The 16,160-nt window shown below is 41.9% G+C and overlaps 1 protein-coding gene across 5 annotated transcripts in view; it reads left to right on the top strand.

The window, feature by feature from the left end:
• Nucleotides 1-436: 436 nt before the first annotated feature.
• The window catches only part of CMTM7 (CKLF like MARVEL transmembrane domain containing 7), a 55,523-nt gene continuing 39,799 nt past the window's right edge, over nt 437-16,160 (top strand). For 3 of the 5 annotated variants that reach the window (XR_009155152.1, XM_058183762.1, XM_058183764.1), the window contains exons 1-2: nt 445-964; nt 12,032-12,205. Coding sequence is in view for 4 of the 5 variants with exons in the window: in XM_058183762.1 (XP_058039745.1) it covers nt 821-964; nt 12,032-12,205 (318 nt within the window). In the remaining variant the exon portion in view is untranslated. Of the gene's footprint in view, nt 965-6,022; nt 6,305-12,031; nt 12,206-16,160 lie in introns of those variants that run through there. The other 2 variants (XM_058183763.1, XM_058183765.1) reach the window with 2 other exon arrangements.

Below are 16,160 nucleotides of genomic sequence, written 5' to 3'. Positions count from 1 at the left end.
ATAAAAATACTGTTTAAAAAACTTATTCAATTTGGCTCTAATTAAGATAAATTTAAAACAATAAAACCCATTAAAATTAAAAATCTAAAATCCTATGCCAGTCCTGCACGAATGAACAAATATGTTTTTATTTGTCCCAACAGGCTTAAAGATACTCTCAGTCTTAAACTTGCAGAATACCTATAAAACCTTGCAACTCTAACCAGCTGTTTCTTTTGCTCTTCCGTGATTTTGCTTTCCATGATCATGAAGAATTCTAAAAATACCTTTTAATATCCTATTAGCCTAATGATGTAGCTCTAGTTTTTATTTTTCCCCATTATAATCTAAGTCGACCATTTTGCAAAATAATTACCCATCCTCTTTAGAAAGACTTTCGCAGCAGCAGCCCCGAAGCATTTCACCAGTTCTTCCCTCGCCACCAATTTAATAGACTTCCTGTTTATCGTATATGTGTGAGGAGAGAGGAGGGGGCCCTTTTCTTCCATCTGCCACCTCCTCCTTCCTGTTTTACCTTCTCTCCCTCTTCGTGTGTCGAACACCGACGCACCACTGGGTTAAGGGCTCCAGGAGCCCGCTCCCCGACATGATCCCTTCCCCAAACCAGCATCTCCGCTCTTCCACCTTACTCCCTTGGCTTTAGTGGGGCGCTGGCCCGGCCCTGTGTCGTTGCCCGGCTCTTCACTGTACAAGAGGCATCCTAGCCAGAGAGCTGGCGGCTCCGCCTTGCCCTGTCCCGCCTCTGGAGTTAAGTGTCGCAATAGTTTGGGGGGGGGGTGTTGCAGCCGTTCGTTCAGGAAGGTGTTGGATATATCACGGAATGAGGGTCATCCGCACCGATGCCAGCAGTGGGGGCACTCCCAGCTCTTCTGCTCCGTCGCCACTTTCCTACGGGCCGGACACTGGACTACTCGACAGAGGCTACGCGGGCTCTTGCTCTGCCATGCTGAAAGTAGCCCAAATGGTAAGGATCAGAGGGGAGAGGGGGCCCATGGGAGAATGGGGGAAAACTTGAATGTTTCGCCAAGCTGCTGGAGCAACTGCGCTTTCTCTCCGTTCAAGTTTTGCTAGGATTTGTTTGCCTGTCGGGCGTTTCCCAGGAAAGATAGAAAGATTTTGCTTCGCCCAGCCAACAACAGCTGGCGCTGCTGGCTACGTTCCTCAGGGCGGGCAACGCGCTGCACGTGTTACCTACCCTAGTTCCCGCCAGGAATTAATTGGCGACAAAAGGGGAAACTGAGGCGAAGAGCGGTTCCGAAAGTCTGGGAACTATCCCTTGCAGCTGGCGCGCCTTTCCGACTCTTCTGAGAGAAGCAGCACTGCTTCTTCCTGCAGATTTTGGTCAGAGTCAAGTTCTGTTTTAGTTCTCCCTCGAGTCACTCTAGAATGCCCAGAACAGTGTGCCTGAGTTAGCTTATAAGCTTGAGAAGAGGGCCGCATAAGATTTTTAAAACAAAGCTAATGGAGACCTTGAATAAATAAAAGAAATCGCAGAACTGCTAGGCAGAATACCCCAGTTTATTAGTATTCTTTCTATGATCGCAGTCTTTTCAATAACTAATCTCAGTTATTGTTTGTAGCCTGAATAGATTTGTAATTTATTTCTTTGACCAAGTCAACTTGAGAACTACATTGAGCTTTAAAGACTGTCTTTTAGGAACTGAAAATATAATCTCTAGACTTGAATTAGAAATACAATTTTGGACAGGTAAGTAATCATACAAATTGCAGAGAAGGGAGTTTCAACAGGTGTTCAGCCATCTCTGCTTGATTATTCTTATTTACTAATTTCCTTCATTTAGGTCTGACATAGAAAGGGTATTTTAATATTCCATTAACATTTCATTCACTTGCTTGAAGAAAGGGGGCTGTGAAATACTTTCATGCTGCAGCAGAGGGTGTTCCCACTTCTCTTTGGAAAAAGGCTGGATCTGCACACCCAGTGATTTACCAGCATTAACCACTGGCCTAGCCTCTGCCTGGAATCCATTTCTCCAGTGTACTCTGGAATGTTGGACTATGAATCATGTCTTCCTTAGCCAGTATGGTGATCTTTGGAATTAATAGAAATATGGAGAAATCAAAAAGAATTGTTCTAGATTTAGACACTGAATAGTTGATACATTGTGCTAAAATTTGGACTGTTTAATTATGGTTGATTGAATAAGCTTATGCAATATTTCAAGCAGAACCAAATCAATCACACTATAATTTAAATCAGGGATAGGCAGGCAACTCCAAAGACACAAGCCTGATCATCTCTTCTGTTCACTACTGCTGAAAATTGATGGCAGTTTCCTATTATTTTTGATACAGAACTCAGTCTGGAGTTTAATCTATTTTCTAATTGATTAAACATGATTTAAGAAAAATCCTATTCAAAGAAATACTGTAGTAGACAATGGATTAATCTTCCAACAAAATGAATGGATGATAGAGTGTAAAGGGAAAAGATGTGAAAGGAAGGATGAGTTTATATCAGACAAGAGGTACACAAACTACACTTTTTGCTTTTCAGGGAATCACTGAAATATGTACAGGTGGTCCTTATGATCACAATTTCTGTGGTTAATTGAGATATTAAGTGAGTTTTGCCGACTTTACAACCTTTCTTGTCACAGCTGTTAAGTAAATCATTGCAGTTGATAAGTTAGTAAGACGGTTGTTAAGTTTATCTGGCTTCCCCACTGACTTTGCTTGTGAGAAGGTCCCAAAAGAGGATCACATGACCCCTGGGACACAGCAACGGTCATAAATATGAACTGTTTACCAAGCATCTGAATTTTGATCACATGATTATGGATATGCTACAAAAATCGTAACTGAAAAATGGAAAGTCATAAGTTACTTTTTTCAGTGCCATTGTAACTTTGAACGTTCACTAAATGAACTGTTGAAAGTCGAGGACTACTTGTATAAGTGTGAGGGAAATGGCAACATTTGTCAATTTAGAGAATGCATATGATACAGTGGATTTAGAGAATGCATTCTGCAGTGCCGAATGTTCTCTGCAAATATAGAGTTGAATGTTGACTGCCAAATGTAATAAGCACAATATATGGAGGAACTAAGAAGCCTGTGTTAAAAAAGTGGAAATTGAATATATTGAGGAGGAAGTAAGGAGAATGTGATATCCTACTAATTGATTAATTAATATATAAAGAATACTTGACTTGATGTGTTGGAGCTTGCTGTTTTGCAAAGATTTATGTACAGTATACTGTATTTTTTGGAGTAGAAGATGCACCCATGTATAAGATGCACCAAGATTTTGAAGAGGTAAGCAAGAAAAAAAAAGTTTTTCCCTCCCCAGCCCCCAGGAGCTCTCTGCAGGCCTCCCAAAGCTTCTGCATGCCCCGTTTTTTGCAAAAACGGGACATGCGGGTGGGGTTTCGGGAGGCAAAATGGCTGTATTCAGTGTATAAGATGCACCAACATTTCCACCCTCTTGGGGGGGGGGAATGCATCTTATACTCTAAAAATATGGTAAGTAAAGTTTTATTATATAATAAAATACAGTTAAGGTGGATGCAGGATGGACAAAAACTAAAGAAAGAAGTGTTGACTTCTGATTATTTTCAACACAGTAAAATACTACTAAAATTATGACTTCAACTTTGTATGTTACTTGCAATTATACAAGTCAGTTCTGTAACTATACAATTATTATTTAGTTTTCAAACTAAATTCTAATTTCATTTTTTTATTTCAAGACTGTAAACCGCCCTGAGTCCTTCGGGAGAAGGGCGGTCTATAAATTAAATTATTATTATTATTATTATTATTATTATTATTATTATTATTATTATTATTATTATTATTATTATTATTATTATTATTATTATTACTAAAAACCAGAAGGCATATCTCGTTATAAACAAGACCAAAAAAAATACCTTTCTTTGAAACAGTTTGCCATCTTAACCAAATCCAAACAAAAAGAAGCTTTTTTATTTTTGTCACAAACTTTAGTTCATTTTGAGCCTTAGCTTTTCTGATCTCATTTTTACAGGTTTGGCCTGTTTGCCGATATTTTGCCTTGGTTACCGAATTTTTTGGAGTATAAGATGCATTAGAGGAAAATAGGGAAAAAAAAATTCTGCCTACCAGGTATTCATCTGACTAGTCCTTAGCCTGGTCAGCTTCAGCACGTTACTTTGCTTGTTGGTTTTGAGGCTGGGGCTGATTGGGGCTAAAAAACAGTTTCTAAACCACAGCTGATCATCAGAGATAGCAGCAATTAGAAGAGCAGGCAAAGCACGAAAGATCGCTTAGCGCTTGTTGGGGCTGAAAAACAGCTTCAAAAGCACAGCTGATCATCGGTGGGAGCTCCAGTGACTAAAGCAGGTGAAGCGGAAAGGGTAAGAGAAGGCAGCAACTGTTCCAGGTAGCCATTTTGGGCACTGCATGTTGCATTTTCAGCCTCCAAATGCACCGTGTTTTCAGGCGGCAATGTGCTTTGGCAATCCCTACAGCCTTGAAGGGCTCAAATAGAGTGTTTGAAGACTGAAAATGTGATGCGCAGAGCCCCAAAACACAAGCCATCATTGGTGGCAATCTCTGCAGCCAGGAAGAAGACATGCGGAGGCCAAAGGGTGGGGGTCAGCGGGTGGGCGGGGTTAAATTCAGAGTATAAGACGCATCCAAATTTTCAGCCTCTTTTAGGAGAGAAAAAAGTGTGCCTTATACTCCAAAAAATATGGTATGTGTTCCTCTTTCTACTTTCTATACTTGTCCTTTTTTGTCTTTCAGTTTTTCAGAGAGTTCTTTGTGCAGCTATGCTGGTTGTTTTGAAATCTTTTATTTTTCTTTACTGGTATTGTGCTAGACTATAATCTCACTTTCAAACTTTCCCAAGTTCTTGGGTTGTTTTCCCCTTGAGGATTCTCATCTATGGAATCCTTCCCAACTCTCTATAGGTTGATTGAAATCAGCTCTTCCGAAGTCCAAGACTCTAGTTTGACTTTGTTCTATTGTTTAAGTTTGCATAAAGTTGAATTTCAATATTGCATGGAGACTCCACTCCCCAAGGTTCCTGTAACTTCATCACCTTCCATAATTTCATTTCTGTTAGTGAGAATTAAGTCTAGTATGGCTCACCCTTTACTTCTTTTCTCTACCTATTGGGAGACAAAGATGTCTGCTACGCTTGTCAGAAATCTATGTGATCTTATTTATAGCATTTGAAAATTACCATATTTGAAAGTTTCTGTATTAATAAATCATTATTATCCCAAAAGATAAGACTTTGTCAGTAAAATAAAATTGCTGATAATTTTCTTTCATTGTTATCAAGTTCAACTTGTTAAAACAAGAAGCTTAAATATATGTTTCCTGTTGCAAAAAAAACTAGAAAGTGACTAATTTTACAGTCAACTTCCTCTAAATTAAAAAATTAAAAAAGCATTGCAAAATCTAAAGAAACACCATCTTCGGCATTTTCAAGAATTCAGTCTGTTATTATGGTCACAGACCAGGCATCTGAAGATCTAGAAATTGTATGCTGCTAAAAATTGCAGTTATCACATTATTACTTTCTACTGAAAATCCATATTGCTATATGTCCTGAACTAAGTTCAGTCTCTTCAGGATTGAAGGAATGAATGAATTTCTTCAGGTTTCCACCCCTTTCAATTTTTTAAATTCCTCTAATAAAATATGCACAGCAAGTGGCAGCATCTAACCAACTTTACCTGTCTTGAAAAAGTTAAGCATGATTAGCGATGATGGCCTTTGAATGAGAGCATCTGAAAATCTCAATGTTGTGAATTAGATGAAGAAATTTAAATAACAATCTTAGAAGACGACAATGTCATAATACATGAAAATATGTCCATCTAGTCCATCTAGTCACTTTGATCTCAGCCATTCTTTTTTTTTTATTGAAAAAGTTTTAAAAAAAACAAAGATATTTTCCCCCCTTTTTCCCCCTCCCTCCCGGAAAACCCCCTTCCCCCCCTTCCCCCCCCCCCCGGCTTCCCGGGTCAATCACAAGGTATTGTTATACATAAACCAAACATAGAATAAAATTTTCCCTTCCAATCCAATTAACCTCATCCAAAGCTTTTCATCTCCCAACCCCCTCCCCATTAGATAAAATAACTTTCTAATTATTCAAAGTCCAGCAATGCTGCATACTGTCACCCTGCCTATTTAACTTATATGCAGAGCACATCATGAGAAAGGAGATGAATCAAAAGTTGGAATTAAGATTGCCGGGAGAAATATCAACAACCTCAGATATGCAGATGATACTACTCTAATGGCAGAAAGTGAAGAGGAACTAAAGAGCCTCTTGATGAAGGTGAAGAAGGAGAGTGAAAAAGTTGGCTTGAAACTCAACATTAAGAAAACTAAGTTCATGGCATCCAGCCCTCTCAATTCCTGGCAAATAGATGGGGAAGAAATGGAGGTAGTGACAGATTTTATTTTCCTGGGTTCCAAGATCACCGCAGTTGGGGACTGCAGCCAAGAAATTAAAAGACACTTGCTCCTGGGGAGGAAAACTATGGCAAATCTGGATAGCTTACTAAAAGGCAGAGACATCATTCTGCCAAGAAAAGTGCATGTAGTCAAGGCTATGGTTTTGCCAGCTGCAAAGTATGGCTGTGAAAGTTGGATCATAAGAAAGGCTGAGCGCCAAAGAATTAAGGCCTTTGAACTGTGGTGCTAAAGAAGACTCCTGCCAGTCCCTTGGACTGCAAGGCGATCAAACGGGTCAATCCTAGAAGAGATGAACCCTGACTACTCTTTATAAGACCAGGTCCTGAAGAAGAAACTGAAATACTTTGACCACCTAATGAGAATGAAGGACTTACTGGAGAAGATCCTAATGCTGGGAAAGATTGAGGGCAAAAGAAGAAGTGGAGGGCAGAGAATGAGGTGGCTGGATGGAGTCACTGAAGCAGTAGGCGTGAGCTTAATGGACTCCAGACGATGGTAGAAGACAGGAAGGCCTGGAGAAATGTTGTCCATAGGGTTGCGATGTGTCGGGCACAACTAATAACAATAGAATACAACCCCCTTTTTCAAAATATCTTTGTTCAAACAGAAAAAAGAAACATTTTGCATCTCTATCATGTTAACTGAGAATTAGTGGAGCATATGTGGTGTTCTAGGAGAATACAAATTTCACTCTTCACTAATTTAATTTTGTTAAATTTGCAGGATCAATTAATCTTAAAATTTCATAAAAAGCTCTTAGTAAAGTTACAATTTCCATGGATTTTATTATATAGGTAGTCCTTGATTTTCAACCACAATCGAGCCCAACATTTCTATTGCTAAGTGAGAAAATTGTTAAGTAAGTTTTGCCCTATTTTATGATCTCATAAAATGTGGAAAACTACTTAACAACCTCTCTCTTAGCAATGGAAATTTTGGGCTCATTTGTGGTTGCAACTCAAGGACTACCTGTAATCAATTTAAAAATACATTGAATTTTCCATGTTTCATTTTTATTCCCAACTAGACTTTTTAATCACTTAAGTGGTGTTTGGAGCCAAAACGGCAAGAGTACCCAGGCCAGAAATATTGGAAATCCTGAAACCTAGGGATGGTATTAGATTCGGGAAAGCTGGATGCATGAATATATTGTCATATTTAAAACAATGCAGTTATATCTTGGGTTAAACCAGTAATTTCTTAACCAGTTTATTTTATCTTATGTGTTGTGTGGTTCATTAAACATGCAGTTGTTTCAGATTTCAGTGCTTGGGCTAATGATAATGAATTGAACAGTCACTCTTTTTCTGTTTTAAGAGGAGGTGCAGGCTGCTGCAGCTGCTGCTTTGTTCCGGTCATCCCGATCTCTGTGCCTTGAGTGATTTATTTATTTATTTATTTATTTATTCAAATTTGTATACCGCCCTATCTCCCGAAGGACTCAGGGCGGTTCACAGGCACATAAAACATTTATATACAATTAAAATAACTATTAAAAAACTTATTCTAATGCCAAATATTAAAAATATAAATATAAATCTTAAAACCAAATTTAAACCCCTGTGAATTTAAAAATCTATAAATTTAAAATCTAAATTTAAAAGTCTAAGCCAGTCCTGCGCAGATGAATAAATGCGTCTTAAGCTCGCGACGGAAGGTTCGGAGGTCCGGAAGTTGACGGAGTCCTGGGGGGAGTTCGTTCCAGAGGGTGGGAGCCCCCACAGAGAAGGCCCTTCCCCTGGGCGTCGCCAGACGACACTGTCTAGCTGACGGCACCCTGAGGAGTCCCTCTCTGTGAGAGCGCACAGGTCGGTGAGAGGTATTCGGTAGCAGTAGGCGGTCCCGTAGGTAACCCGGCCCTATGCCATGGAGCGCTTTAAAGGTGGTTACTAACACCTTGAAGTGCACCCGGAAGGCCACAGGTAGCCAGTGCAGTCTGCGCAGGATAGGTGTCATACGGGAGCCACGAGGGGCTCCCTCTATAACCCGCGCAGCCGCATTCTGAACTAACTGCAGCCTCCGGATGCCCTTCAAGGGGAGCCCCATGTAGAGAGCATTGCAGTAATCCAGGCGAGACGTCACGAGGGCGTGAGTGACCGTGCATAGGGCATCCCGGTCTAGAAAGGGGCGCAACTGGCGCACCAGGCGAACCTGGTAAAAAGCTCTCCTGGAGACGGCCGTCAAATGATCTTCAAAAGACAGCCGTTCATCCAGGAGGACGCCCAAGTTGCGCACCCCTTCCATCGGGGCCAATGACTCGCCCCCAACAGTCAGCCGAGGACTCAGCTGACTGTACCGAGATTCCGGCATCCACAGCCACTCTGTCTTGGAGGGATTGAGCTTGAGCCTGTTTCTCCCCATCCAGACCCGTACGGCCTCCAAGCACCGGGACAACACTTCGATAGCTTCGTTGGGGTGGCCCGGTGTGGAAAAGTACAGCTGGGTGTCATCAGCGTACAGCTGGTACCTCACACCGAAGCCACTGATGATCTCACCCAGCGGCTTCATATAGATGTTGAACAAAGGCGAGAGGATCGACCCTGCGGCACCCCACAAGTGAGGTGCCGCGAGCCGACCTCTGCCCCTGTCAACACCGTCTGCGCCCGATCGGAGAGATAGGAGGAGAACCACCGATAAACGGTGCCTCCCACTCCCAATCCCCCCAATCGGCGCAGCAGGATACCATGGTCGATGGTATCAAAAGCCGCTGAGAGGTCTAACAGGACCAGGGCAGAGGAACATCCCCTATCCCTGGCCCTCCAGAGATCATCCACCAACGCGACCAAAGCCGTCTCAGTGCTGTAACCGGGCCGGAAGCCGGACTGGAACGGGTCTAGATAGACAGTTTCATCCAGGTGTAGGGGAAACTGATATGCCACCATACTCTCTACAACCTTCGCCGCGAAGCGAAGGTTGGAGACCGGACGATAATTACCTAAAACAGCCGGGTCCAGGGAAGGCTTCTTGAGGAGGGGTCTCACCACCGCCTCTTTCAAGGCGGCCGGGAAGACTCCCTCCACCAAGGAAGCGCTTGTAATTGCCTGGAGCCAGCCTCGTGTCACCTCCTGAGTGGCCAGCACCAACCAGGAGGCACGGGTCCAGTAAACACGTGGTGGCATTCAACCTACCCAACAACCTGTCCATGTCCTCGGAGCCACAGGGTCAAACTCATCCCATAAATGTCACCAAGACCGCCTCAGCCGTCTCACCAGCGTCACTACAATTCTGGTCCAGACCATCCCGGCTGAACGATTTTATCGTATAGATAACCATTAAACTCCTCAGCATGTCCCTGCAACGGGTCATCCCTCCCCTGATGTAAAGGGAGCGAGTCACCCGAAACAGGGCGGCTGGGCGGTTATCTGCCGATGCAATGAGGGAGGAGGCGTAGCTACGCCTCGCTTCCCTCAATGCCACTAGGTAAGTCCTAGTATAGGACTTCACTAGTGTCCGATCAGCCTCCGAACGGCTAGACCTCCAAGAACTCTCTAGGCGTCTTCTCTGGCGCTTCATCCCTCGCAGCTCCTCGGAGAACCAAGGAGCTGGTTGGGACCTGCGCCGGGTCAGAGGCTGCAAAGGCACGACTCGGTCTAAGGCCCCCGCCGCGGCCCGTTCCCAGGCCGCAAAAGTTCCTCAGCCGAGCCGTGGGCCAGACCCTCAGGGAATGGCCCAAGCTCCGTCCGGAACCCCTCCGGGTCCATCAGGCGCCTGGGACGGAACCAACGCATCGGCTCCGTCTCCCTGCGGTGGGGAGTAGCGGTCAGAAAGTCCAGGCGAAGAAGAGAGTGATCTGACCATGACAAAGGTTCAATGACTATTTCCTTCAAGTCCAGATCTCTCAACCACTGACCAGAGACAAAAATCAAGTCCAGAGTGCCACCCCCAATGTGAGTAGGGCCATCAACTACTTGGGTCAGGTCCAAGGCCGTCATGGAAGCCATGAACTCCCGAGCTGCTGTCGATGACGAGCCGGAAGATGGCAAGTTAAAGTCCCCCATGACTAAAAGTCTGGGGGTCTCAACTGCCACCCCGGCCAGCACCTCCAGGAGCTCGGGCAGGGCGACTGTCACGTAGCAAGGAGCCAGGTACGCGATCAGTAATCCCATCTGACACCTATGACCCCATCTCACAAAGAGGGATTCGCACCCAGCAATCTGAGGTACAGTGGTCTCCCTCGGCTCTAGGCTCTCTCTAATCACAACCGCCACCCCTCCACCCCTACCCTGGGCCCTTGGCTGATGGAATGCACGGAAACCCGGCGGCACATCTCAACAAGGGGCACACCCCCTTCCGTGCCCAGCCAGGTTTCCGTAACGCCTATAAGGTCCGCAGCGCCCCCCTGAATAAGAGTGATCTAACATATTTCACAGTTCGCTCCATTTCTTCAAACTCAAAGACAGAAATGAGGTTCAGAGGGTAGAAAGGAGCTCATATAATGCTAGTAAGCAACTCTTTGAGGAAAACATTTTCAAGGGATTTGTGGCAACCTTCTGAAGCAATAGCAGCAGCAGCTGTGTAAGTCTGGAATAAGATTCATTTGATTAAAAAAACCCTGCACATCAGTACTACATGCAGATTCCCCCATTAACTCAGAAGCACTTTTTGTCCTCAAATCCAAAACACTGGACTGTAAAGTTTATTTACAGCACTAAATAAATAAATTTGCTACTGGCTGACTTAGAAGTATACCTCACTGACTTTAATGAGATTTTCTCCCAGGTAAAGAATGATAAAATGTATTAATTTTTATTGATGTTTAAAAATAGCGCCTTTTTTTTTTTTATGCAAATATTCTGGGCGGATTACTGAATTAATTACTACATATGGGTAATCCTCACCTTATGACCACAATAGAGCCCAAAACTTCTATTCCTAACTGAAACAGTTGTTAAGTGAATCTTAACATTTTACAACTTTTCTTGCCACATTTCACTGCTTAGTGTCTGTTTAAAGTAACCAGAGACCGTGGAAAACTGGATTTGAAGTTCTATCATTCACCCACCTTCCCCTCCCCAAAATCACATGACTATTTTTTGATCACTCAGCATCTGGCCATTCGCAGTGTCCCACGGTGACACAACTGCAATTTATGATGAAGTTCCTAGAGGTCTGAATTTTCTATTTCTGGAAAAAAATGCTCCATCGCGAATAATGTGTATGCTTAATGATCCTCACAGAAAATGTCATAAAATCAGGCACAGTCATGTGATGACCTACTTTATGACTATCATGATTTATAACTGAAAATGCAGGCTCAATTATGGTCATAAATCAAGGACTACCTATATTCCAACTATCACATAAGAACAACTTATAGGTACTGTAGATTACTTTTTAGCGCACACTCTTTTAGTCCAGAATGAGAACTGGATAGAATGAATTCTCTAAACTTTTAAAAATCCATTCTAATTTGGAAGTATCTGAATGCTTTCTCTTCTCCAGTTCTGAATATTTTTAGTCTTTTAGCTGGATTTTTTTTTTTCCTTTTCAAAATTGTTAGCTCTGAACATTTTATTATTCTTGGAATGTAGTCTTTCATGCATTCTTCACACAAACGTTTCATTTTGTTTTGCTATTTGTCTTACAGTTATTGTTGCTGATTGGATTCATTTGTGTAAGATCTTCACAGTGGACAAATCACAATGCATACAGCTACTTTGAAATTGTCTGCATATATGACTTAATTATGATCTTCATCTTTTACATTATCTACATCTTTAGAGCCTATCGAAAGTTGACTTGCATCAGCTGGCCACTTGCAGTAAGTTCCTATCCATAATTAAAATCATCATTGTCAACTTCTAGAAAGATTACTACTTATATTAAATTGTTTTGTTACACAACAGCAATTCCTATGTATCATTTTTACTCCATTTACTTATTATTTAGGATTGCAGCTTCTGATGATACATAGTTTCCTGGATCTAAAAAAAATATTAACATAGAAACAGGAACCACTGAATGTCTTCATTTCCTTATAAAGTTAAAATGGCCAATTTTTTATCAATCTGTTTGGCAAGATTTAGCAAGGTATTAAGAATAGATGTACACATTTTGCTACTCATAATTTGCTCTGATTTAGTTATTATCCTTGCAGATTGAACGTAATTGCTTAGATGTGTAATGGTCCCTGAATTTCCTGATTTTAGTTTATTTTTTTCCACTACTACCTCTATACAGCATCCATTAGGCAAACAAGCCCACCTACCAGTGATAAGAAACATACTCACCAAATAAAGGGGCACTGTATCTTACTGTACATCATATAGAATATCCTAGGCTTTCCCTTAGACATCTCAAGATGGAAAAATCTGAAAGGCATCTGCCTATGACTATTAAAGAATGAAGTTAAGTTCTTAGCCATCCACCCTCATGGAAAGCAAGATTCTTCCAGAGTGTTTTATCCAAGATCTACTGAAAGAGGGTAGGATAGAAATCTCAACACCTGGATTGTTTCACTTCTCTCTCTCCCCACCCCCACAAAATTCCATTTATTTTCAAGGTTCCTAAGGCATACACTTAAATAGCTAAAAGTTTCTTACTCATGGCTTCTTTGTGAATTAATGAGGAGGAGGCGGCTGGTTTCTTAGCTGATATGGGAGGGATGTCCTACTTGTTTGAAAGTGAATGTCTATTTCCTTATAAAAATACCATTATACTCCATCACTGGTCAATAGGCAAAGCTAAGCCAGATACACCAAGTATAAGGCAACTTCATCTTTTTAGAAAGGTATACCATGCTGAATACATAACTTTTAATTTATATACTACTAAAACTCTTATATCTGTAATCTTTAGGTGAAACATTCTGAACCAAAGTACCTCTACAGAATGCCTCCAAAATCTGGGATCCATAACCCCTGTGGAATTGAAATTTGGCAAATTTTGTAGAATATTTTACAACATAACAGTATCATAAAACAGTATGATATAATACAAAATGCTGTAAAACTTTTCTTCTGATCAGCTCTACATTTCAACATGGGCTATTTCCAACTTGGTGGTTGTTGTTGTAAGTTGTGAAGTCGTGTCCAACCAATCGCAACCCCATGGATAATGTTCCTCCAGGCCTTCCTGTCCTCTACCATCCTCTGGAGTCAATTTAAGCTCACACCTACTGCTTCAGCGACTCCGTCCAGCCACCTCATTCTCTGCCCTCTATTTCTTCTTTTGCCCTCAATCTTTCCCAGCATTAGGATCTTCTCCAGTGAGTCCTTCCTTCTCATTAGGTAGCCAAAGTATTTGAATTTAATCTTCAGGACCTGGCCTTGTAAAGAGCAGTCAGGGTTGATCCCCTCTAGGATTGACTGGTTTGATCGCCTTGCAGTCCAAGTTTCTCACAGGAGTCATCTCCAGCACCATAGTTCAAAGGCCTCAATTCTTTGGCGCTCAGCCTTTCTTATGGTTAAGCTTTAACAGCCATACATTGCAACTGGGAAAACCATAGCCATGACCATACACACTTTTGTTGGCAGGATGATGTCTCTGTTTTTCAATATTCTGTCTAGATTTGCCATAGCTTTCCTCCCCAGGAGCAAGCGTCTTTTAATTTCTTGGCTGCAGTCCCCATCTGCGGTGATCTTGGAGCCCAGGAAAAAATAAAATCTGTCACAACCTCTATTTCTTCCACATCTATTTGCCAGGAATTGAGAGGGCTGGATGCTGTGCTCTTAGTTTTCTTAATGTTGAGTTTCAAGCCAACTTTTTCACTCTCTTTCTTCCCCTGCCTCAAGCTCTTTAGTTTCTCTTCACTTTCTGCCATTAGAGTGGTATCATCTGTATATCTGAGGTTGTTGATATTTCTCCCGGCAATCTTAATTCCAACCTTTGATTCATTCAGCCTCTCCTTTCTCATGTAAGTTAAATAGGCAGGGCAACAATATACAGCCTTGCCAGACTCCTTTCCCAATTTTAAACCAATCAGTGGTTCCGTGTCCAGTCCTGTTGCTTCTTGACCCTCATATAGGTATCTCAAGAGACAAATAAGATGGTCTGGTACTCCCATCTCTTTAAGAACCTGCCACAATTTGTTGTGATCCACACAATCAAAGGCTTTAGCATAGTCAATGAAGCAGAAGTAGATGTTTTTCTGGAACTCCCTAGCTTTCTCCATAATCCAGCCTATGTTGGCAATTTGATCTCTGGTTTCTCTGCCTCTTCCAAATCCTGCCTGTACTTCTGGTAGTTCTCGATCCACATACTGCTGGAGCTTAGCTTGCAGGATGTTAAGCATAACCTTACTAGCATGTGAGATGAGTGCAATGGTGTGATAATTTGAACATTCTTTGGCATTGCCTTTCTTTGGAATTGGAATGTAAACTGACCTTTTCCAATCCTGTGGCCACTGTTGCGTTTTCCAAATTTGCTGACCAATTGAATGTAGCACTTTTACTGCATTGTCTTTTAAGATTTTGAATAGCTCAGCTGGATACTATCACCTCCACTAGCTTTGTTGTTGCTCAGATTTCGTAAGGCCCATTTGACTTCACATTCTAGGATGTCTGGCTCAAGGTCAGTAACCACCCCATCGTGGTTATCAGTGATGTTAAGCTCGTTTTTGTATTGTTCTTGTAATTTTGCCACCTCTTCTTAATCTCTTTTGCCTCTGTTAGGTCCCTTCCACTTTGGTCCTTTATCATGCCCATCTTTGCATGAAACGTTCCCTTCATATCTCCAATTTTCTTGAAAAGATCTCTGGTCCTCCCTATTCTATTGTTTTCTTCTATTTCTTTGCACTGTTCATTTAAGAATGTATTCTTATCTCTTTTAGCTATTCTCTGGAATTCTGCATTCAGCTGGGTGTATCTTTCTCTTTCTTCCTTGCCTTTCGCTTCCCTTCTTTCCTCAGCTATTTGCAAAGCTTTCTCAGACAGCCATTTTGCTTTCTTGCCTTTCTTTTTTTGGGGGGGATGGTTTTAGTTGCTACCTCTTGTACAATGTTGCGAACTTCCGTCCATAGTTCTTCAGGTACTCTGTCTATCAGATCTAATTCCTTAAATCTATTTTTCATCTCTACTGTATATTCATCAGGGATATGATTTAGTTCATACCTGAGTGGCCTGGGGCTTTTCCCTATTTTCCAATTTAAGCCTAAATTTTGCAAGGAGAAGCTCATGATCTGAGCCACAGTCAATCCTGGTCTTGTTTCTACTGACCGTATATAGAGCTTCTCCATCTTTGGCTGCAGAGCACATAGTCAGTCTGATTTCTGTGTTGACCGTTTGGTGATGTCTCTGTGTAGAGTCGTCTCTTGGGTTGTTGGAAAAGAGTGTTTGCTATGACCATTGTGTTATCATGACAGAATTCTATCAGCCTGTGCCCTGCTTCATTTTGTACTCCAAGGCCAAACTTGCCTGTTATTCCGGTTATCTTTTGGCTTCCTACTTTAGCATTCCAATCCCCCATCATGATAAGGACATCATTTTTTTGGTGTTAATTCTATCAGGTGCTGTAGGGCTTCATAGAACCGGTCAATTTCATCCTCTTCAACACCAGTGGTTGGGGCATAGACGTGGACTACTGTGATATTGAACGGTTTGCCTTGGATTCAAACTGAGATCATTCTGTCATTTTGGGGATTGTATCCCAGTATTGCTTTTTGTACTTTTTTATTGATTATGAAGGCTACTCCATTTCTTCTGAGGAATTCTTGCCTGCAATAGTATACCTGATGGTCATCTGAATTAAATTCGCTCATTCCTGTCCACTTTAGTTTG

This window comes from Ahaetulla prasina, chromosome 4 (genome assembly GCF_028640845.1).
Source record: "Ahaetulla prasina isolate Xishuangbanna chromosome 4, ASM2864084v1, whole genome shotgun sequence".
Classification (NCBI taxonomy): Eukaryota; Metazoa; Chordata; class Lepidosauria; order Squamata; family Colubridae; genus Ahaetulla; species Ahaetulla prasina.
The sequence above is the reverse complement of the archived record's forward strand: the minus strand, read 5'-3'. Positions and strand labels throughout refer to the sequence as shown.